This window comes from Lepisosteus oculatus, chromosome 2, assembly GCF_040954835.1.
Source record: "Lepisosteus oculatus isolate fLepOcu1 chromosome 2, fLepOcu1.hap2, whole genome shotgun sequence".
In the NCBI taxonomy this organism is placed as follows: domain Eukaryota; kingdom Metazoa; phylum Chordata; class Actinopteri; order Semionotiformes; family Lepisosteidae; genus Lepisosteus; species Lepisosteus oculatus.
In genome coordinates, this window is record NC_090697.1 from 11,284,240 (window position 1) to 11,309,502 (window position 25,263).

The following is a 25,263-nucleotide window of genomic DNA, read 5'->3' on the forward strand; positions in this document are numbered from 1 at the left end:
CAACATTGTAATGTGTTCAGACACTATTTGATTGGCACATGCTTGTCTAGGTTGTACAAAATGAAAGGAACAGATACTTGTCCCATAACACACCGTCTGCAGCCCAGTGCAACATATGAGATGCAGCTAACACTGCTTTCCGTAGTAGACCCCTGCAGACAGGACTTGTTGTTGGCCATTATTAATCAAAACAATGCATTTATTTATGTCATGTCTGCTCAATAAAACATCACTGCACTTGCTATAAAAAGATTGGCATTTTCCAGATAATAACCTGTAGTTTTAAGTGATATGTTTATCCTTTTTTGCCTGTTCATGCACACATGCAATTACCTGAAGTAAATGATTGCCTTAACTGCATTCATGTATATGCATGCTCAAAATATGCTGATCTGCAGAGCAGGGTTGTCTGTCAAAGACACCTTTGTTCTGTCAAGGTGGAATGAGTGACGGCCCATAGAGGCTGAGTCCCACTTTGAAAAGGAAAACTGGGAAACACCTTGATCATCCTTCTGAAGCGCTTCTGGATTCACGGCTCGTTTTGGATCACAGCCAGCCGTGGATTGGGACCTGTCCACGATTCTGTATGCATTAGGATTCTTAATCGTATAACTTGATGTGTTGTGTCAGAGCATCTCATTTAGTTTTTCTGTTTTGACCATATAGTCTTTACTGTTATTGAAGTTTACTGCCTGTATATGAAAATGGTTTCAGAAAATCAAGCCCTACATTTTCATTTTGCAGTGTTTGTTTTTATTTTTTTATGCTGCTAAAAAACATACACACAAGGCTTCAGTTATTGGTTTGATCAGGCAATGCCTGCTCAAGGTACTGTACAGGTATGTCCTGCAGCACTGTGTTTTAATGTGCCTTTGCATTCCCACATTATGCTTTTATTTCTGAATCTACATTGAATTATTTACACCTTCATGGCAGCTGATTGAACTACGCATCAGTCAATTAGCAAATCAGAATTTTTTCTATGATTCCAATTTAGCGTGGAGTCCTTTGCTCCATTTTTTCCTTTTAGATTTTCACCCTGACAGTGACAAATTACTCCTCTGCTGGCTGAGATTGGAAATTAAAAGCATTTAGAGTTGCTCATGCATTTATGCTAATGAGAAATTCTGATATGATTTGCATGCAAAAGAGGGCAATCTGAAAGCTCATCAGTTTTTTCCAGCTTCTCCATTTTGATGTATTATTTCTTTCTTTTCTCAGTGAAGCAAAATATATATTTAAAGATTCTTCAAAATTGACATTTTGCACAAAAAAAGTTTTTACCTATCATACATTCTGAAGCTTGATTGTTTGCTAATAAGGGCTGTGTTTGGTTTGAAATCTGCATCCTACATTCATTTGCATGTTGTATATTTATCAAAGGCAGGTTCCGCTGTCTGCTGTGCAGCTCTACAGTTCAGCTCCATTTTAAATGCAGCAAAACGAGGACCGGGGGAAGGACGAGCTCATGGAAGTGTACTCTGACAGCCTCCTTTTACAGATAGTCTCCAAATTAATTCCATCCATATAGAAGAAAATTAATCATCAGAGCTGGCTGCAGACATCCTGCCTCGAGTTTGGTACTGTTGCAGTTAGTCTTATTAAAACATTACCACAGTCCCTTCTGAAGGTCAAAGACATAGGGCTGCAATGGTATGCCCTTGTGTAAATGCCTAGGTATGTACTACTGTATATGTGATATGTCCTTACAAGTAGTATGAAACTGACAAGATTTTAAAATAAATGTTTTAGTATAGGGCAAAGGATCATGTAGTTCTAGTGGCATCATACTATAAAGTAGGTTGAATAGAAATTGTAATCTTGTCTTAAGTTACTGGTATTTCATCACATCTTTGGGTAATGGTGAGAGGTACATGAGAGGTATATAACAACATCATGGAAAAATACTTTTGATTTAAAGGAAATGTATTTAAATGTAATAATGTATTTTCTAATTATATTTTTAAAAGTCTTTTACAGTTGATTTATCAAAACATTCTGTTCATTAAAGATTCCGTTACTTATAAAACAACTCAGCCTGTTTAAAAGTATACAATAGCAATAACGCAGTTAGACTTACAGTACTTATGTTATTGGAACTCTTGATAATTTAATTGATTGGCAGTAGTAGTGAAGTATTCAGATAAGCAGGTGAAGGGTGAGACTGAGGGTGCAGGCTCATATTACCTTAAACTGTATACAATAGATAGGTATTTTATAAAAAAGAAAATCTTAGAACAAGCAATAGGTGCTTATGTAATATTAATTGAAATATTTTTTAGACTGTGTAAACATAGTTAAATCATACCTTAATAGTATGTATTAAGTATGTATGTAAACAATTCTATATTTAAAGTAGATATATGCATACATATGCAAGCATTGAGAATGATTAGTATAAAAACTTTAAACAAACTCAAACATACACAACACCACTCTTAAATTACCAAATAAATCTCCTTGTGTTAAGAAAACATAAACCCAGAACATTGTTGAACTGGAATTTGATTCATTTTTGGGACATACTGTAGCTTTATGGACACAAGATTAAACTTTACAAAAGTGGTAGAAAAGATCACGTCTGGAGAAAGAAAAGAATTCGAAATGCTCCAAAGATCACCATCTCATCTGAGAATCATGGTCTGGCCTGGGCATTCGTAGCCAACTTTGGAATTGTCACAGCCAAGTCAAACTCCAGATTTAAATCTGACTGAGAAGTATTTTGCATTCTGAAGAGAAAGTTGAAGTCATAACACCCTTAGATTAGGCAAGCACTCAAAGCTGCATCAAAGACTTAGCAAAGTGTCTCAAATGATAATGCAAGAGTTTGTTGACTTCAATGGGTCACACAGACTTCATGCAGTTATTGCTATAAAGCATTTGCAACCATAACCGTTTACACTCTGAAATGTACTTGAAGTGAATGTTTACCAATACGGTCAATTTAAATAACTAGATTAAACACAGAAGATGTTTTTGTTATTTTATGATAATATTTATGTATGGAATTACCCTAAATTAATTGTATATTGCACTGTACTTATCATTCACATTAAATTCATGGTTACAAATTTACATTTCCTGACTATAAATTAAAAAACAGATTGACTTTGCTTTCCTAATACTTTTGGAGGGAGCTATATATTATGTGTTTTTATTCAGGAACTACCCTTGGAATCCCATGCTTTTTTATCCATCACAAGACGATAAAAAATTCAACTAATTAATTATAAAGTGTTAAAGAATCACAGTACTTTAGAATTCCATGTTTTCAGTAATTTGTATTTCACTTTAGAATACAGCTAATTATGTAGCATCTGGAAACTTCACTGTCTGAAATACTGATTGGCCTAGCAGTTTGAAAGATTCTTCATTTTGCAACCTAATTACTTACAATACCTGATATTTAAATTTTATTTACAATTTAAATAAAGCTCATGAAAGAATACCATCTTTTGAAAGTAAAAAAAACTTCAATCTCGGAAGTGAAAAACAAAAATTGGAATGTTTTTTTAAGCATTGTCACTTAGGCATTTCTTCTTTGTTTAAAATGATTACTGTTTTAGACAAAGGTACTGTAGCATCGTACAACTTATTTATGAAGTAAAACAGGGTTTACTTCACTTGGAAATATTTGTCAGATAAAATTTCCTTTCATCATTTAAACAATTCAAAGCTGTTCTGAGACTAATTTTGTATTGAATACTAAGATTTTACTTACAGTAGTCTGGTGTACCAAAGTAATCTTTCAGTCTCTTATCAGCATTTTTAACTAAACCTAATGAAGGAGCAAAATTAAATTAAATGTTCTAAATATTCTTAAATTCTTTTTACATTGTGATTTCTACTGTGATAATACATTATCTTTATTTTGGTGAATAACATAAGAAGGAACTTCAATATTATCCTGTCGCTACTGTCTGCTCTCATGAAGTGAATACAGAGAGTGCAGCAATTAAAAAACTTGGGACAGCAATTAAAAACTGTAACATTCATTAATGATCATTTGATATGAATTAATTATTGTACACTGAAAAGCATGGTACTGCACTGGCTAACCAATTAAGCTTCTTAATTAAAAACGTCAGTATTAAAAACTAATAATTAAATTGGTGCATTCATTAAGGTTATCACATACTTTTAAAAACAGCCAAAGTTATGTTGACCTCTTCCCTAGTAATTGTATGAAATATTTAAAAAGTATTTTAATAAAAATGTCTGAAGTTAGCTGAATTCAGTTGACTTTATTTTGGTGAAATATTTTACTTCCCCTTTATGCTTGCAAAGTCGTCTCGCTTCTGCAGCATATGATGCATAGATATTAAAATACTGTCATATATGCATTATGTTTTAATGCACTGTAAAGAATCATTACAGATAAAGGAAATACTCTACATCTCACTTAATAATAATTTGATTTTTATTAAAGTCTAATTAAAAAAAGTGAAGAATGTTCGGGTGTTATTTATACAGTAGATGTACAGTGGTGGAGATCAAAAGCCCAATGTAGACATGCTGTCTGTTACCCTATGTCTTTTTTGTTGTCCCATCCTTTGTTATTATAATTCTGTTGGTATACCGTTGAATGTGCTAGGAACGTGAATGAATACAGGGTCTTCACCTGCTTCTTCTCCAGTTAGATGAAGCTAAAAGAATTAGACTTTCCTGAAGTACTCTTCGGGAGAGTCAAGAATTTGATTCTCCTGAAGTATTTTCATTAGGAGAAAAATCACTGAGAGAGACTTGTAAAGTCTTTTTTGTTTTAAAGTGCTTGATGCATGTGAACAGCACATCACAGGAAAGTAATTCATTAGATCTGAATTGCTTACTTTATTAGAACCTCTCTCTGTGGCATTCCTTTGTTATAAATGTGTATGTGGGTAAGATCATACCAAGGTGTTTTCCTTTTTTGGTACCACGTCCTGTTAAAATTCTTCCTTAGGTTTTTTGTAAAATGGTCATTCTCATAGGTGACTGAGATTTCATTAACGGCAACTCTACTTTTATTGTTTCATTCACCCAACCTTACATTTTATCTGTTGCATTTTAAATATGGTTTTTAAAATACATACTTTTCAGTATGTTTTAGGCACCCAGAATTGTTTTCCACTATTTCAGAAGAATGCTAATATAACTAGCAGTTACTTTGTATGTACTGTATGTAACTCTTTTTTGTTGCTTTCTGTAATGGTGCTATGAGTGTCATGGATTTGACAAGAGTAGAGGAGTTCCCAGTTCTGATCCCCTCTGTCCCTTTGGTGTTTTTTTCTGAAGCTGGGATCGTGGTGGTAGTGATGGGATGTGGGACAGTGGTGCCTTGATTATTATAAAGATTAAGGTTTTCATTTCTGTTGCTATTGTTTTGTCTCTTTGTTCGTCCTTAGCAGCTGCTGTGTCTACTTTATTCATTCAGGACATTATTCATCGCTGGCACAGGATTTAGTCACTGATACCCATGACTAATGTTTCTGTTTTGTCTTAGAACATATGCAGGCTAAATTCTACTACCAAACATCCGTGCTGTTTAGAGTTGCTGTGAAGGGGAAAATGTCTGTTGTTGCCATGACACAGTAATCTCGTTTGAAATAACAGGTTGCTTGTAGATTTGCTTGGAAATTAGCCTACAGCCATCTAAAACGCACAAGATGTATGTACTGTGGTATCCCGGACAGCATTTCGTCAGGGCATTTTTATTTTTTAATAATTGGATGTAGGACTGCAGTACTCTACAAAACTGCCAGGTGGTGCAGTGAATCCTTAAAGTACCAGAGCTGTGTGTGGTTGTCAAACAAAAATCTTTACAGGATTAAATATTTATTAGCCCATTATTGCTTTCATTAAACAGTTTAATTAATTACACTGTTGAGACGGGATGTTGTAGCCACATTGCTACCACAAATTAGAACTGTAAGAGATACCGTACAGTATGTCACACTATAACACTATAACACTGTATAACACTAACGAAATTACTGTTTATTTTTTACATAGATTATACAGAATTATTAGTAACTGTATAAACAGTAACTAGAAAACATAATTTTATTTTAGACTTGATCATATAAAATATACATAGTGGCTTTAAAAACATATCATATTTAAAGCAAATAAACTGAAAATAAAAAAATAAATAAAAGTTTTGAGTAGTGATTTGACATTTTGCGTAGCTTAAGTTGATATGTATACAGGTCTCCACTACATTTAGATTAATATATTTAAATATTGTAATAACATTTTAATGATTGTTTGCTAAACAATGATGTGAGTAATGTCATCCAGATGAAGGCAGTATGCAAGAATGATGCTAATACTGTACTGTAATTGATGTATGTTATACAGTTGATATCTGTGGGTATTACTTTACAGAATTCTTTAATATGTATGGTACAGTACATTGGGAAATGTAGTCTTTTTGTCTATGTATTCAGCTCACGTCACCAAATTAAAAACCACACACTAATATCTAATACAGCACAAGTGCCACCTGTCGATCTTCTTTGAGCTGTGAAGCACTAAATTCAATATGCTGGAACAGACTGCAGTATGCTGCAGTTTGCTTACCACTGACGCAGGTTTTGATGTGCATTTTAGATGGGTGCATCTGTATTTGAAAACTACCATTTCAGTTATTTGTTGTTTTAGTTAATACGTCTTTGACATTTGACCCCTCTTTTAATCTTTTGGTTTGATCTCTTCTGTAATTTCCTATGTCTGAAGCAATTCTGTGTTTTGAAATTAACACTGTCATGAATCATACAGGTAAATCATAATTGGTACAAGTGTGCAGAAACTGCCTGGAGACTGGGTATATACAGTAAGTGATAGGCCTAAATCTCCTTCAATTTAGACCTATCATCTATATGTCCGTTCTCTAGGCAGTTTCTGACACCTGTACTAATTGTACCAAAGTCTTCATATATCATTTTAATCCCATGGAACAGTTCTATCACAAATCTAAGTTTCTTGCTTATAACCATGGATCTTGTAATTACCCCTGAAATCTCTGAAATGTAAATACTTAATTAAAGATTATTCTGCTGTATTTGTTTTCCAAGTGCATAATTCTTATTATAGTAAAATAAGAACGTGCAGACCACATTGTCGTTGCTATACTGTATCTTGCTTTACAACTCACCTTTTCTGAGACTACTGCATTGGAAATCACCTTTAGTAAAAAAATTAAGTCACTAATTAGAAAATGTGCAAATTATATAAATCTACTAAATTATTACTAAAACTAACAGTAGGCCCAGCCATTTTCTAGATTTGAGACTGCAAAAAAGCTCCCTGGTGTCTGATCAGCTCTTCGGTTTTTATTAGCAGAACCTGTAAATTCCAGAGCTTTTCTTGTCTGACGTATCTCCAGCCTCTTTATTTACCTAGTCTTTCTCATGCGGATTGGCTATACTGGAGGCACCCATATGCCTGTTCGAAGCACAGGAGACAATTCACTCCTTTTTAACGGATAATAAATAAGTTAGGTCCTTTTTTGCTTGTAATTATTCATACTACAGCATAAAGCCATTGAGCTTTTTCAGCCATTTTTCAAGGATGTTAATACTGCTATTATACAGTACACTGGTTGGATACCATATTATCAAATTAGTATACTGTTATCAGACAAGTTTGATTAAAGGGTGTTTTGTGTGCAATAACATTTGCAATCTTCTGCATGTTTACACATAACAGCTGCAGACATTATCTCCCTTTATGCCATTCCTTCGCAGGAGGCTGAGAAGGCTTTTTACTCAAGTGGAGCTATACAATCAATTGAAGGTCATATAGGTTTGGGATCAAGCTTCATAAATATGGGTAAAAGTTTGCCAGTTCTTCAGTAAGGTTGTTCACAGGCAGCAAGTGATTATGCTAGTTTGCAATTTCCAGGGACGCAATGGGTTTCCATTTCCAGCACTCTTATTTCCCTTGTCATTGGAACAACTAGCTAAACCTGTCCATCCATCTAGTATTTCTGGGCCTATTTTTAATTAACCATACTCAACGTTGCATATAACTGTTTGTTCACAATATATGTAGATAATGTCTTTCATTTTTTACCTCAGCTGTTAACTGTTTTTGTGGATTTTCCTTGCCCCATCAAGACTTAAAAGTTATTCGATTCAAGTCTACATTACTGCCATTACATTTTGCAGTGGAGAAAACCAATTGCGCCACTGGTTAAGCACTTTGTTAGCAGTGCTTTTCAGATTTAATTTTCTTAACATGCTATCCAATTAACAACTAATAATGTAATGTAATAATAATGTTTCTTTATTAGCCCTATACAATTTCTTGCATTAGGAATTTGTCTTTTTCGCATACCCCAACTTTCTATTCTTGAGACACACAGACAGGGAGAGAAGCTTGGGGTCAGAGCACAGGGTCAGACATTGTACGGCACCCCTGGAGCAGTTGGGGTTAAGGGCCTTGCTCAGGGGCCCAACGGAGTAGGATTCCTCTGCCAGCTGCAGGATTTGAACTGGCAACCTTCCAGTCACAGGCGCAGATCCTTAGCCACAGAGCCACCACTATAATATCAGCACCTTTAAATATCTGACTTGAACATTTTTCCAGTTTTCTTCTTGTGTCTCCATAAAAAAATAAAATAAATTTATTTCCTTGCTAGAATGTTTTTAGTTCTGTGATTGGTCTTTCTCCCCATTTTTGGTATTGACAGACTGTGCAGTAGAATTTCCAAACTCATGTAGAAAGAGAGGCTATGATCCACGGGCATCTGTTGTCATCTTTCTACACATTGCGGGAGTATCCAGTTAAGTCAAGTGTGGTTAGGTTTTGGAGATATGTCTTCTCTTCTTTCTCCACGATTGTAAACAAGAATACTCCTTGCTCTCATCTAGTATTTATGTATTTGGCTGGTGCTTTTATCCAGGCAATTTACATTAAATCCTTTTTATACACTAGGCGTTTTACTGGAGGAATCTGAGTGAAGTACCTTGCTTAAGGGTACAACAGCAGCGCCCCACCTGGGATTTGAACTCACACAACCTTTCCAATTCTGAGTCCAGAGCTTCAGCCAATCCTCCCGTGATCTTGCTAAATGGCTAAACTCCAATCTTGGCCTCCCACAGCAGCAGACACAGTTCTGGTTGGCTGGCCTCACTGCAGCTGAGAAGATGTCGAGATTGCACTGGGAGCCCCTGCATTCCCTCCACAGATATTAATTGGATCCTGTCCTGTCTTGACTATTTATTTGGTGCTTTACTATCAGAATCCATAGTGCAGAGCGTAGTGCTGGTGGGGGACTGGGGAATGGTGAGGGATTAGAGTGCCTCTGCTGACGTGGTCAAATCCTTACTGTATAGTACTTTCATCAGAGATGTGCCATTTCTTTTCAGGCATCCCTCTGTAGGAGACTCAGGGTGGGGAGGGTCGCCACTGATGGTAGGATGTTGTGTAGGAGCTGTTCTGGGGGGTGGAGTGAAATCATTTTTTTCCCCTTGTTTTGTTGTGATTTGGAACGTTTTCAGTTAAAAATAATTGAAACAGGGCACAGCAGAGGGGCTCATCTATAGTAGTAGGGTGGGTATTTGCAGACAAACTTGATGCTGAGAAACAAGTTCCTCAATGTCATTTTAATGCGTCATAGCCATTTTCTTTCTAACTTTGAAGCTGTGCAGAAGTTAGACCAATTAACACTTCACCACAGATCAGACAATAAGAGGTTTCACTACCCTTATCCATCTGTAATTAGTGCTCGGAAAAATGTTTGGAAATTCAAACATTTTTATAGATGTGTCCTCAACGACAACTGAAGCATCTGTGTTGATCAGAAATTATAGCTGGCAGAAACACAAGTAATTATTATAGGATTGCGTGATGAGGGCTGCATGGATGTACTACTACACCATGCCTGACTAATTTGATTATGAGCTCATGCAGAAGAAGGAATAGATTGTAATGTATGAGACCTGTCCTCCCCTTTCATGCAGATGCTTTTATTATTTCTGCCAATCCCAGGCAAATATACGAGTATCTATAATTGTCTTCTGCTACCATTTGAACAGAGAGAAGGGGTTAATAGCCAAACTCATTCTAAGAGAAATACAGTATTTATTCATATTATTTAGTTATAATATTTATTCTGATCATTGTGAAACTTGTCCCTTACTTTTGCCACTGCTTTGTAGTAAAATATGCTGAATTGAATTGAAAAATATGTTGATAAACCTGATAAAAGTTTAATTATGTTCTTAATAATTACTTGCTGTAACATACCGATAATGATCAATTAGTCTAAGGGCTAAGATGGGCTGTGTGGCCTCCTCTTGTTTGTAATGCTTCTTATATTATTATGAACAAGTACTTCCTAGGAAAGTCTGGGCTGAGTGCTAATCGACGTGTGATTCACAGAAGGCTGGAGCCCAATCGATTTGGAATAGGACAGTCTTCACACCAGTGCTCTCTTCAGAGTAGTGTAAATAACAAAACTGTGGCTTCTTGTGATGCTCTAGGTTACATAATTCAGTGTTTTAATGCTTTCCCTTCTATGAGCAAGAACATAGTACCTTTTCATTGAGTCCCTCAGAAGAAAAGAATTACAGCATCTTTATCTCATTTGCAGTATTTTTTGTGTTACAAATGTTATACGTTTTATATCCAGTCTAAAGCGTCAGAAAAGCTCAGATGTTTTGTCACGTGCTTTTTTGACTGGAACAGAGCTGTGCCTGATCAGAGACGGGAAGCGGACGGCCAGTGTGAAAGCCCTGACACCCTGCAGACTGTACTCCCTCTCGGTAACTGGCTACAGGAAGGTTCTCCAACAGTTTCCCGAGCTGCAGGCACAGATTGAAAAAGTTGCCATTGAGCGGCTGAAAATATTGGAAGGTGGGCTGTCAAACTTTTTTTTCCTGTTGAGCTATCCAATGGTTTGATCACTGTAGAACCTATTCTTCTTTCTGACAATAATAAAACTCATGATAGTTCAAGACATGAACTATGATCTAATCTCCTACAGCCCTGTTTATTTAGCAGTACTGATATTCAAAAATACTCTAAATATTGCGTTTTATTAATTTATTGCTTGTATTTATTGTATTTCTATTACTCCACTGCAACCATGATAATGAAACACATATTATGCTGGCATTAAAATTCACCAAGATTTCTGAGAATGTATTTGACTTTATTTGTATACCACCTCCTATTTTGTTTTGATAAACACTCCCCATCCATCATTTGTTCACCACTATACACATCTTTTTAAATAAATTAAATGTATTTCAAACATATACTATATATTAACACCAGTTGTTACATTAAAATTTCCTTGTAAATATTAAACCTGTTTACAAACTCTGGCTTTTTTGGGGAAAAAAACAACATTAAATATAATTTTATGTTTTATTTCTGTTTTAGACATATAAATTATTCTTGCCTTTATGCCTTTTCTTTTTCATTGTACAGATGTAGTTCATGTGCGTGATAAAACATCCTCCATTAGAGGTGAAAACAAACAACAAAAAAAAAGAAATGTGCATAGACCCCAGGATAGGAGGGTTTATCCTCAGAGCTCATCCAAATAGTTTAGCTTTTGATACCATGTGCTAAGCCTTTAAATAAAGCTTAATTATCCTGACATAATGAAACCTTTTCTTTCATTCGAAAAATTGATCATTACGTGTTATATTATGTGATGAATGTTATTAGTTTTTGATTTTTTAGTCCATCATTATTAGACATTATTAGACTTGGAATAGTCATCTGATTATCTGCCCATATCAAATAATTCTATTTTTCACCATACGAGTTATAAAAGTAGCCAATTTACCTTAAATGGCTGCCTTTATAAAATCATAATGCTAAGGTTCGTTGTCGTCCACAATTCAAACACAAATTGAGATGTATTCGAGCATGAGAAGACGGTGTCTAATGGAAATGCCTCTCTCTTCTGCGTTTCTTGTTGGAAAAACACTGTACAGTACAGTCTGCCTGTAATACACCTCTTTACACCACTGCACCATTACCTTATGATATCAATCATATTTTTCCTTTTAATGGAAATTACACTCCATTTAAGACTCAATTCAAGTCATTTGCTTTTTTATTATAGCTTGGCAATCCACTGAAAGCTTTTCTGTATGTGTGAATATGCTTGCTTGCTTTTAAAATAATATTAACAATTGATAGCAAGGTCAATAAAACTATTGTCTGTTTATTTTACCATGTTGTAGCTGTAAATTATGTATGTTCTCTATTAATGCCATAGGATGTAAGTTTTTATTTGATCTGTTCTTAAATACTGTGCAGTTGTACTTTCTGTATATACCAGAGTATACAGTAAAAATATAGGAAATGTAGTTGGTTTTGTCCATTTACTAGAATACTTTCTGTTGTGTGTTGTTCAACTCTTTGTGAAGTGTTCAATTATTTTGTAAAAATACAGTCGAGTCAATTTACCATTTTGTATTTTTCAGTATTTCCATTTTGAGAGTTGAGCAATCTTTATCATAACAAAAGTTTTCAAATGCAGTAGATATTATTTAGTAAACTGCAGAAACCAGTGTTTGCTTTTTCATTAGTGATGTATAGCGCCTCACAAAACCACAGGTGCCTGGGCAGAAAATACGTGTTTTTACATGAATATAAATAAACAAATGAATGAACGTCTTGCTCAAGGTATAACATGCCTTACTATAAAGCTCCCAAACTCCTTCGAAATAAGGCTTCTCTCTCCTTTTTCAGGGTTATATCTCAAGATAGGAGCATTTTCTGTTCTCCACTTAAATATCAAACAGTGTCCGACTTTAGTTTTAGGATATGGCAATGTTTGTGTTTATGTAATACATTTTTTGACAACAAACAACAAATGGCTTAACTACAAAAATAGATGGATTGATGAATGCTTTTTTCTTTCAGATGCTGTTAAAACAGAAAAACCCTGCTGAAAATGAGATTATTCGTACCAAATATAATTCAAGGCAAGATAAATTATTAACAGCCTGTTTGTGATATTTGTATATGTTGTTTTTTTAATATCCTGTTTTGTATTAGTGAAATTGCATTTACTTTTTTTCTTTTTCGATATTGCCTTCTGTCTTGATCATTTTAAAAACTGATACAAAAGTAAAATAATACTTTGATGAAAAATGTAAAATGTTGAATCATCTACATAATAAAGATTAGTTTCTACAGTTAAGGTTTTTGTCCTGATAAATTATTGGTTCTCAAATTTTGCACTGGTAGATGCTTTTTCATAACATATTCTAATGCAAATGCAATACAGCACAATTTAGTCTTAGAATAAAAGTACTTACAAAATCATTTATGTGAGGCATCTCAGAATGCTACAGCAGCGTCTGCTTTATTAATGTAAATGTTTGAAGCAAATTAGTATGGTAACTTATGCCATAAATTAGGTGTTATTAAATTCATCCCTTCTACAAATGTACCAGATACATTGAAATATATTTAAAAGCTTATTACATGAGATATAGGTAAGTTAGAAAGAAGAGAATTAGCTCAAGCACAGTTAACCTGGAGTTCTAATTTGTTACAGAATTATTTATTGGTAGAAAAATTATTGCTCCATTAGTTGCTAGAAAATTACAGTAAAAATAATGACATACGTTGCAGGAATAACTTTGAACAGTCTGCATGGCAGAGCAGTGGTTAGCTTTGTTACCTCGAAGTGCTGGGATCCTGGGTTCATTCCAGATCCAGGGTGCTATCTGTTCTATACGTTCTCCTCTTGTTTGCATTGGTTTCCTCCCACAGTCCAAAAACATACTGGCAGGTGCTGTGAAAACCGGGCCCTGGTGTGAGTATGTGCATGTTAGTGTGCCTGCCCTATTATTGACTGGCGCCCTGGCCATGGTGTACCCTGCCTTGCGGACCCTGAACTGATTGTTAGAAAATAGATGGATGGATGAATAAAATCATCTGAAAAAAATACAATGTTTAGAAAATGACCTGCTAATTTCATCAGTCGTACCAGGGAGTTATGGAGTGACAAAGATGCAATAATCTAGTATGAAGACTAGACACTAAGGATCAATTGTTAGATGCTGACACAAGGTTGATGTCACGATTGTAGTCCCTCCTCCTTAAGGGCGCTCCGACTCTTTCACTTTGCACTTTGCGTTTAATTCTGTGCCCAGTCCACCTTAAAAGCCAGGCGCTGACGTTCAGCCGGGCTCTGCATCTGGTTTCCACACTGTGCGAGTCCGAGACCTGGGAGCGCCTGGTCCCGTTCCCTGTCCGCCAGTTCCGACCCGGTTCATGGTTTTAATTCCTGGTTTGGATGGATCACCTGGCTATGGACTTATTCTTGCGTTTTTGGATTCCCTCTATGGATTACTTTTGGATTGTTTGCCTCGGCCACACCTCCCCCGTGCACCAGCGCACTTTGGACACGCCCCCCTGTTTTCAGCCCCGTATTCCTGCAGGACTTTTCCCTAGTGTTTCCCCACTTCTTCGGATTGTGTCGTCCGCATAGGGTCCGGAAAGAACTGTTCGTTACAGTTGAAGCTGACACTAATTTTAAGAACAACATTTAGCATTTTTTAATGCCTTATATTTTTATAGAGTGTTGTGACGTTTCAAACTGTGAAAAAATAAGCTGTTTGTTGCTTTTATTAAACTGATACTATCTGCTAAATGTTTTATTCCTTCCTGTAATCTTCCAGCAAATTTAGGCATCCTTTTAGGTGATTATCCTGGTTATTCTTTTGCATATTTTTGTGTACATACTTTATATAACTCTTTACATTTACTCTGTAGCTGTCATTGACATACTGTATGAGTATGGCATACAGTATAACTGGTAAATTGTTCCACACAACAAAATACTGTTGATATAATTCAAAAGAAACAAGGCATCCATAACATTCTGGAGACATAGCTCTATTTTAAAGTAATTGTTATTGATTCTAATGTCTGAATAAATAAAACCTTATACTAAATATTTAAATTGTTAAATGTACATAGGTATTGTTAATATTACAGTGAAATGTGCATATTATACATTTACATTCAATATAAACACTATTCTTCTTTCTGTTTATATTGGAGCGCCAGTATCTTCTTTCAACATTCATTTAAATGGAAGGACCAATTTCAGGAGAGTCTCAGGATATCACAAACAGCTCATTGGTGTAGGCTACTTACTCAGCAGCTTCTGTGTGTCTCGGGAGTTTCACTCACGTTGTTAAGAGATCTCTGAGACACCAGCTGGTCTTTTAACTATACCAGTACTTTTAACTAATCTCCAGTAAAAACATATCTGAGTTTCCACTTTAAATAGATACTTTTCTTTAGATGATCAATCTTCATATTTGCTACAAATGCTTAAGGCATTTTGAACAAAGTTCTGTTTAGTATGCACTAGATTCTTGGAAATTCTATTATACTGTCTACAGCTATTACAATGCTACATTTAAATTCTTTCACAGAAATGTACAGTCATTTAGTATACTAGTATTTAGTTTTTGTAGAACTGGGTGTAAGTATGAGCAACCTTTAATATAAGGTAAAATTATAGTTCACCTGAATGTTTTTGTAATCCTGTAAAACATCTTTTTTCATTTGTAATAATGATTACAATGAATTATATAACCTGTAAATGCAGTTGGATTGTCTCTATAAAGTATACAAGTTAGACATTCTTTATCCATGAATGGTTTTATGAATCCATAAAAAGCACAGGATTGTGGATTTGGAGTGCTGGAAATGAAGACAGTAATATGGTGCTTCAGCATGTCACAATTACAGAGTTGTATAGAAAAAACGTTTTTCAGTGAAACTTCATTTGATCTAAATTATTAAATCACACAATGAATGCATGTCCATGTACGTGCGTTATCTTTACCAAACTCAGTCACTGTCTTGTCGATCTGAAGCTGAGTAATGTGCTCTTTTGTTTTTCCTTGTATCAACCACTCATCCATCTACAGAGATGGAAAGTGACGAAAGTGTTAGGAGTCATAGTTGCATCAACGTATTATTTCACCGTTTCAAAAAATCAATATGTGTGCATATTCTTTATTGGATTAAGGACTAATTTAATTTTGGTAACAGTAGAATCTAGGTGATGCAGAGCTGGATTTGAGTACTGATTAATTTTTTAAGAAAGGTTTGCACTGAACCTGAACTCTGACCATGCCATCTAACAGGCACTCAATAGGAACAGCATTATAGTAAATCTCATGCCAGTGCTGCTGTGCACTTAGTACTTGCAGATTTGATGTTGGTGTCAGACCATGTGAAAGTATAGCCCTTAGCCAGCTGCATCCTGAAAATCAAGCATAAACACTTTTTTCCCCAGCTGTTGCTGCACTTTAAAGAGGGCAAATAAAGAGATGCTGTAACATCTCGCAAGGTAGCTGAGGAGACGTGTTGCATTGGCTTTGACACCTGAACTTGAGAGCAGTTTATGTGTTTTCCAAAGGGGGAGTATGTTCACCCCGGACAAATGAGAAAAGTCACAAACAACACAGCCAGCAGACAGGATATATTGAGGCAATTCCTAAGCAACAGCTGCGACCTGGGTGGTGTAAAAAAGTCTAGACACCAGACTAAGTGGCTTCACTGAGTCACTGACATTTTAATTCATGCATAAAGGAAGCAGTGTTTGAGTAGAGTGAGATTCCTCTGTTGAGGAACTGGAAATGTATTTTACCAAGTCTGTACTAATTTAAAAAACAAAACAAAATACAAATGCAAAAAACAGGGAATGCTCACACATAAAAAAATAGAGGAAACTAAGTTCTGAAGGGAAAAAAAGGCACCAGGCTACTCTGGTAAGTTTTTAAAGCAGCAAAAAGTAATGTAGGCAATCTTGTTTACATAGGAACAGCTTTCTGTAAGGCGCTAACCATATGCAATTTAAAAGTATCATCACGTCCACCCAATCTCGGAAAATAGACTTTTGACTGTAGTTAGTCATGTTAACAAAAGACATCATGCCTGAAGTTAGATACAATTTTGGGAACTGTCAGTGAAAAGTAGCATTTGAGGTCTCGGTGATTAAGCCACACCAGTTACTATACATTCAAAAGAACATTGGTTATATTTGTACAAAAGCGCTCTGTCACAGGCCTCTATCTAAACATGTACTGTATATACTGTAGGTACCAGGTGCACGATAACTCTCCCTGTGGCAGAAAAGGTCAAGAGCAAACATCTTCTGGGATTACCAGTTTGGAGATTCTTACATTCTATGCAAGTTTAACAGTTATTACAGTAGCTTCCTTGCTGGGTTGTTAGAGAGAAAGAAAGTATTGGCCCACCCTGCATCCCATTCTGTCTAACAGTAGAAAGGCAACCAGGAGTGGACTGATTTTGGAGAAGAAATTGCAACAGAGAAGAGAAAAGAGCAAGCTCCTTGTGGTGACTGTATAACAATCAGATCAGCCACTGGATGGGAGGGCCGCACAGTGTCCCTTGGTATCCCATAGGCGTGAAGCACTGAGCAGAATCCGAGAGGCACGACACAGGAAAACATCGGGAGCACACAAACCTCTCTCAGGATCTGTAACACACGCAGGCCACTGTCATCAAATAATTTTTTCTTTGCTTTCTACCATGTTTTGGAGATCAGTTATTGAAATCAGCAATCCCCCAGTCATTAACTTTGTCTTTACCGTTGTCACGTTGACACTTTTGGAGAGACTTCTTTGATTTAACTGCACCTTGTCTCATAAATCATTCATCTAACAAGTCATTCATCTTGGGGCACATACAAAAGAGCCCATTTAGAGCGTCAAGCCAATTTCATCTGGCGCCTGTGGCCAGATACCTTTTGTCGTTAAATGATTAATCCTAATTGTTCACGGATTAAAGTCCTGAGCTTAGTCATGCTGTACTGTATGTATCTGTCATTTGGAGGCGGAAAGCAGCAGATATGAAATCTTAGGAAGGAGGGGGGAAAAAATTCCACAGTTAAATCACAGACTCTTTGAAAACTCACTTTAGACCAGTGTATATTATGCTGTTAATATACAGTAAGTAACCAAATGACTACTGTTATTTCCAAAACTCAGTAAGTATAATTGTGTATGCCAAGCATGCCTAATTAGTGTTAACCATCATTGTTTCAGATGATATATTCAAGAAAAGAACATTTAAATTTCCAGTATGTGAAAAATTGGGCTTTTAAAAGTGCCTTAATAAGGCAATAATATTTCTTTGTAATGCCATTTCTACATAGGATCTAACCTATTTTCTTTGCATTGGCCTACAGCATTCCCCCCTCTTGTTTCTTTCATGATTGCAAGTGGGCACGTTGTATGGCCTCTAAAACATTTAGCCACAGAAGTGGAAGTGGAACCAATTTACATGGGAATTTCAAGGGCAAGATGGGAAATCCAGATATTGTGTTCACTTATAATATGGAAGGCGTGCGTTCTTTCTCACTGGTCGCCTCTTCACAAAAACGCGCCACGCGCGTTCCCAGCACCCCCCCCTGCTCAGCCCCGCTGCTCCTCTGGTGACAGCAGCCACAGAGCCCTGACTCGGTTCCTGCCTTCCAACACCTCAGCAGCACCTACAGCCGACCACATGTCTGCTGCTTAAGATTAACACGCTCGCCCATGCCCCTTCGCCAGCGGCTGCAGCCCTTACCCGCTGCAGTTCAAAACAGCCGCTTTTCCCCGGCTCTCGCACAGGCAGCCTCTCCAGCGACCACACCCGCACACAGCACACGTGTCTGCCTCCTGCCAGGCAGCCGGTTTCACTGGGTCCAAGAGAGGTTTTTCTCGCCAAAGAGAATTGCGCTCAGAAGTGAGTTTAGACGGGACATTTCAGTGGGACAGCTGAGCTCGTAGCTGGCCACCCATCAGGGCCTCAGCGTTGACCAGCGGTGAGCTCCCAGCTCATCGCCAGCTGACACGCTGTCACAATATACTGTATATCTGCCCTCCGGTTAAAGAGTCGTGAAATCAATTAGCAGAATCACGCTCTTAAAATTGTGAAGCACCAGTGATGCTTTAAAAACATTTTAAACGAGAGCATTAAGTAATTAAACAATGAGGGATGTGGGATATTTATAGATCACAGCTTTATTACATCATTTTTACACCACTGTGCTTCAGGCATGGCTACCTCAGACACAATGTCCACCACACTGGCATGTAAATACTAACACATGGAAACTAGAAATGTGCTGGGAAAACAGCCAAAGAAAGGGTGTTTGAACCTATGCAGTGCTAACTTGCATGTCAGCTCCAGTCTTTCTGTTCCATGTGGATGACAACGGGGAAAAAATGGGACAGGCTTTTCACAGACTCGGTTAGCTGTCATCACCACTGGGGAGCTGCTTCATCACTGACATCATTCTGAGCCCTTATCCAGTCTCTGTTAACCCAGAGAGGAACGCAGAGCATCTTTATTCTTCTTGATCATATAAAGTCTTGGGTACAACTGGAATGAGAAGGAAAACAAGAGTGTGTCAGTCGTGAAATTATATCTCTAAGAAAGATATCTGTTAAAGCTCCAGCTTGATTGACATTTGTAAGTTCATATATTCTTATACAAGAGTACAGTATCGTGTGTTTAACTATTATTGGACAAAGGTCTGGATTAAATCTAAACTTCAACTTTACGGCCTGTTGTGAATTACTCACCAAATGTTAGACCTTGATTTTTTTTTGATGTAGCTTTCTTCTTTCTACCTAAAAAACATGCAGTCAGTGATAAAATGTTCGCGTATGTTCAGAAAGTTCAGGAAACTATTTCTTTATGCTATATACCGAGGACATAACTACCAACACTGTTTTTTTTTCTAAACAGCAAAAAAGTATTTTTTGAGGCATTTTCTTATTTGACTGTGACTTTCTATTTTCCCTTCATCCATCTGGTACTGCAAATTCTTAATCAACTCAGCTTAACGGCACAACATCTGTCCTTTATACCAAGCTCAAACGTGAATTACAAGACAGCTGGTGGTTTTTGGAGAAGCAACAGGTCTTGCTGAACACTGATGAACCAGCAAACCTGCAGGCGCCCGACAGGATGCAGGAGCTGTACTTTTGCATGGCAAGCTGAAGTAGCCCAGGCTCAATTAAGCATCCAGCTTTGGCAGGGTTGTGCCAATCGTGCACTGCAGCAGTTGGCCAATGTCATATGAAACCAGCATTGGGTTGGCCAATATTGTATCAAACCAGCGATAAGCAGGCCCATGTCACATCAAACCAAGAGTTAGTCAATGTGATATCAAGCTGGCACTGAGTTGGCCAATGTCATATTATTTGGCCAATGCCAAACCAAAACTATAAAAGGTTGGCAACTATCCTATCAAACCAGTAATATGTTGGCCAAGGTCATATTAAACCAGAGAAGAGTTTGCCAATGTCACATCAGAACAGTGTTGAGTTGGTGAATGTTGTATTAAACCAGTAATGAGTTGGTGAATGTTGTATCAAACCAGTAATGAGTTGGCCAATATCATATCAAACCAGCTTTGAGTTGGCTAATGTCCTATCAAACCACTGATGAACTGACCAATATCGTATCAAACAAAACATACTCCATCTTGCACAAGTTAATACAGTTTTAAAAATCCCATGGTAAATAACAGACAATAATCAAAATCAATCAATAAATCACAGAAATGTTTTAAAACATTGCAGTGGCTGTACATCCAGGCCATGGACATACTGTACCATCTGGGGACACAGACATGCTTACGTCTGGGCAGGACGTCCGAGTATTAACTTGTGCAAGATGGAGTGAAGGCTGCTTCCTTACAGAAATAAAGGCTGTGTCCCAGGCGGCAGGAGTCCTGGCTCCCTGGCAAACTGAGGAATGCAGGAGTCTTGGTATCCAGCTTCCGACAGCGGGCACCTCTCTAGTATTCGCTCACCGTCAACTCCAAAGGCCCTAAGGAGGTCTGTCCAAGGGGCGTCCATCCGTGTGGACGGATTAGGAGGACTGCCAAGACAACCCTGTAAATGTCAAGCTCTGCTAAGGCACCTGTTGTGCACTAGATATTTATTTTGTTGTGGTTTTTTCACTGTTTAGAACTGCTCTATTTCGCTTAAAACCTCCTGAAAACGACTCATTTTCATCACAACAGGACAGCAGACGTGCTGTCAGACCTATCACGTGTTCCTTCCAGATCACAGCGAGAGCCCGTTCAGCCAGCCACTGCCACCACTCTAGTCCCAATGTTGGTAAAAGCATTTCTATGGAAAAAAGGAGCAGTCAGCTCCTATTACTTCCCAATATATGGTCCTTTATACATGAGGTACCACTCCTTGCTCCACTCTAAAGAAACACTGGGCTTTCGAAAATGAATGACATCTGAAAGACGTATGACACAACCACCACATTTCATGCCCAGATAGATTTTTATTCACCAAAATAGCACGTCAACATAATTGCAAAGCATACTTTTCACGGTTAAATAGAGGCTCAGTGGGTCATCGAGAGATTTATTTTGGCTCTGCCATCTGGGTAATAAAAAAAGACAAGGCACAGGTACTATCAAGAAGAGATTTACGCCCAAGGAAATCAATGGAGAGGACACAATTTCAATTTGGGATATTTCTCTGGTAACGAGATATAAACGACCACATTGGCAGGCCAGACCTGCATTTTCAGGGCATATTCTATTCCGATCATGGTAAGAAAGGCAACTTCTCAGAAAAAAAAATCATGAGTAGGTGTTTTGATGGAGTGTTTAAGTTGCCTGACCTGCATATTCTTTACATTTTCCAGATATCCCATTCCTACAAAAATCTTAATCCAAGACCTCCCATCCTGCAAAATTATTTTGTAATATTTAATACAGTTCCAAGCTCAGATGCTTCAAAACTTTTAAAATATATCTACTTCCTCTTTAAATTCTCTATCATGGTTCCCCTGCTTTAATTATCATGCAGCTAAAGTTTAAATAAGGACATTTCTTGTTAGCTGACATTTACTGTATGCGTACAAACACTACAGTTATCATTTAAGCACCTGACAACACACCCTTCCCTAAAAATGATCTAACAGGGGCAGGGGAAGAAACAGTCTTACTGGGCTTGTTTCACAAGGCAATGGAGTTGAATTCTGAAATGAGACTCACCATGAATAATTTTGTTAATAAATAAGTTTGTTTCAGCTTTTTTCAGTACAGGTTTGTACTGCCTCCCACTGGAGCTCATCAGAGAAGGAACAGGAAGACAGCATAGACACATGACAGATCTCGAGGGTTTGTGCTGCTGTACGACTTTTATAGCTGTACACAGTACAGCACTGGCACGCCAGCCCGTTGTGTCACATTCCTCATGTACCTTATTGCTACAGTTGTTCCATGTTTTTGGAAATCAGTTATTTCCAAAACCCTCTCCAGGCAAGGACAGGCCCCATGTTTCCAGGGCCCTGGGGCAAAACTCTGAGATTTGGCCCCATTCGCTCACTTTATTGCCCCCCAACACGATGTGGAGGGCAAGAATGAGGCACCCAAATGTCACAGTGTGTGGCCCTTCAGTAATGCACCCTAGTTTGTATTATGACTTAATTTTCTAAATATTCACCAAAACAATACAGAAAAAACAGCGTGGTTACCATAAAAAAAAGAAAACAAATATTTTAATTGGAATGTAATGACTAATTTGACATCTCGTTTTGAGTGCACTGTCTCAAAAACAATATCTTCTTGTTATATCTAGGAAAAAAAAGTTAGTAAGGTAGGAATGTAAGGTCTCCTGGCCTTAGTTTTAGCAAATGTTGATGCAATATCATCCAGCTCTTTTGCATGAAAAGCTTTGCTGAAATAAACATTTTATCACCTTTTCCGTAATTTCTTCTTGGTTTTTATTTATTATTTTATTTTTTTCTGGCTCATTTCATTGCTGTGGGCTGACCATGCCTAGGTCAGCTGTAGCACAGAGTTAGTGGTATTGCTGACGTGTGTGTCATGGTGTGTGTGTGTGTGGGAAATCATGACTGACAGATAGTGCCAGCTAGGCCAGTCACGGGCCAGCAACATTAAAAACAGGCCAATTGTGTCAATGAAAAACACCCACATAGGAACATAGAGAAAACACGATGCTTCAATACAATGTGGCTGTTAAACTATAGCAATTCAAGAATAGAGAGGAGAAATGCAATCCGACTACACCACCTAGTGTTATAGAGGACTGGGACCTCTACGTTCCATAGGCTGCTGGTACCCAAACAACCAGCTCCTAAAGGACACAGCACCCAAACCCACAAGGTTTATTACTAACAATCAGATGAAAGTTGCTCTTAATAACACACACATGACAAGGACACCAAGATTAACAGTTCGCAGTCAACAGTGGTTTGCGGCACAATTCATACAAGTGAATTAACACAGCACAAACGTGGACCCAAGACGAGAACACGAAACTCAGAAGCACTTTGGACACTAGACTTAAACTCACATCCACTTCTCCCAGAAGCCAATTAATTAACCTACCAGTAGTTCTCCAGAGGAAACCTGTGCAAAAACAGGGGAGAACATACAAACTCCACACAGATAGCACCCCAGAAATGGAACTCAGGACCCCAGTGCTGCAACGCTGCAAACCCAACAGTGCTTTCTTGACTCTTAATCACAGTTCTTCCAGAAGTTATTCGATTTTTGAAAGCACTGTAAGAGTCATTTTCAGAACTATAAGAAGCGATGTGACCCTCTTGGTTCAAACCATCCTCTCCCTGGAAGTATTAGAAATTTTCTAATGCTATTCTTACGTAATGTATTGTAGCGTTGCGCTCCCCCCGGAGATATGGACTGTGCCATTGACCCTTGACCTTCCCCCCCGCCCCCGTAGAGCTCAAACTCACTATCCGGGGCGTGGCTACGCCCTAAGAGGAGAAGGATGCGTATCTATCCAGCTCCTCACCGAATTTAGCAATTCAGGCTTAAAAGAAAGTCTTTTAACACAAAACATGAATATAACATTTTTTACAGTTAAATAATGTCATTTGTCGACTACTGTTCCCTCCAAGCACTATATTATGCTTAGTCGTGTCCTGTTTGTAATGTGAAGCGTCATTGTGAGGCGTTGGTAGAAAGACAATCGTATCGCATTTGAACCGTATTGAATCGCCACCTTTCTTGCGTCAAGCGCAGATTGCGAGCGCGGATTCGGTCTGATAAACTTTTTTTTTTTAAGTTTTGAAACCGTCTGGAAGAGTTACATTTAGACATGCCCAGGAGAATTAAATCGTACCAAAACAATGGACAGAAAGGTGACAACGGTTATCATTGAACGACAGACGCCAGAAATGATAACCGAACAATATGGTTGTGTACAGTACGAGTTAGATTTAAACTTTGCTTGGTAGGATACGAGTTAGATTTAAACTTTAGTTGGTAGGATAGAAGTGAAGACTATAATTTTCATTGGCATACTGACTTGCTGTTTTAAATAGTGATTAGTGATCTGTTGAACTTGACTGTCAAAGTTAAAGATATGCATTATAGTTGCAATGTTGTGAATTAAAAAGTCCATGGTAAAACTGTTTGCATTAGCGTGCACAATATTAAGTAAGCGGTTTATTGCAATTCACATCAATCAAAATATCAGAAAATTAACATTTGCACGTCATAAATGGAAATCTTCAAGAACTTCATAAAAGTTTCTGATCATTCTGGAGGTGCAGTTCACGCATAATTAATGACATTACTGAACAGCAAACAATGAAAATTTCTGATAATGTAGCAAAACAAATAGGCCTTCATGGGAGTCGTTAAATAACACGATTTTGCAATACATTATCGGTCAACTCAATAGGTAGTGCTTGGAAACGTCTCTTAAAACTACATATTGCAAGTACTTCCTTTAGTTTAGCTGGCAAACTTTCACAAAGTCAGCAACAGCAATACATGGGAACAAGTAATAGGTTTATTCCGTGCTGAAAAGAGAAGAAAGAAAACACAACGTTTCGGCCGTGGAGCCTTCTTCAGGTGTGGGTTTGCCTTGGGTCTTTTCGGTCGATCACAGTTCTCACAGGGGACCGTTTGAAGCCCTGTGCATCCTGCACTTCAGCTGTTTTACGCCACCGCTCAGGTTAAGTCATCCGCTCAGCAGGAAAAAAAAAATCAGAGGGAACATAGTTGTCGAGAAGAACTCGACGACGAGAGAGAGAAGGCGAGCAAGATGGAGAATTTCCTGGGGCAGATGGTACGGTTGAGGCTAACCTTATCATAGATAAAGTCACAACAAACATCGCCGAAATATTGGAGTCTAAACTCGCAGCGATCCGAGAACCTGTCGCTGCTATATCCAATAAAATGGACAGAGTGATTAAAAGAAAAGATGAAGTGGAGCAGCGAGTTTCGGACCTGGAGGA

General features: G+C 37.5%; 1 protein-coding gene across 1 annotated transcript in view; it reads left to right on the plus strand.

Annotated features, from left to right (window-relative positions):
• Positions 1-13,100, plus strand: part of LOC102683634 (potassium/sodium hyperpolarization-activated cyclic nucleotide-gated channel 1-like) — a 32,724-nt gene extending 19,624 nt beyond the window's left edge. Inside the window, exons 10-11 of the mRNA XM_015353072.2 lie at positions 10,675-10,842; positions 12,874-13,100. Of these exons, the coding sequence (XP_015208558.2) occupies positions 10,675-10,842; positions 12,874-12,902 (197 nt within the window). The 3' untranslated portion in view covers positions 12,903-13,100. The remainder of the gene's footprint in view (positions 1-10,674; positions 10,843-12,873) is intronic.
• The last annotated feature ends 12,163 nt before the right edge of the window (positions 13,101-25,263 follow it).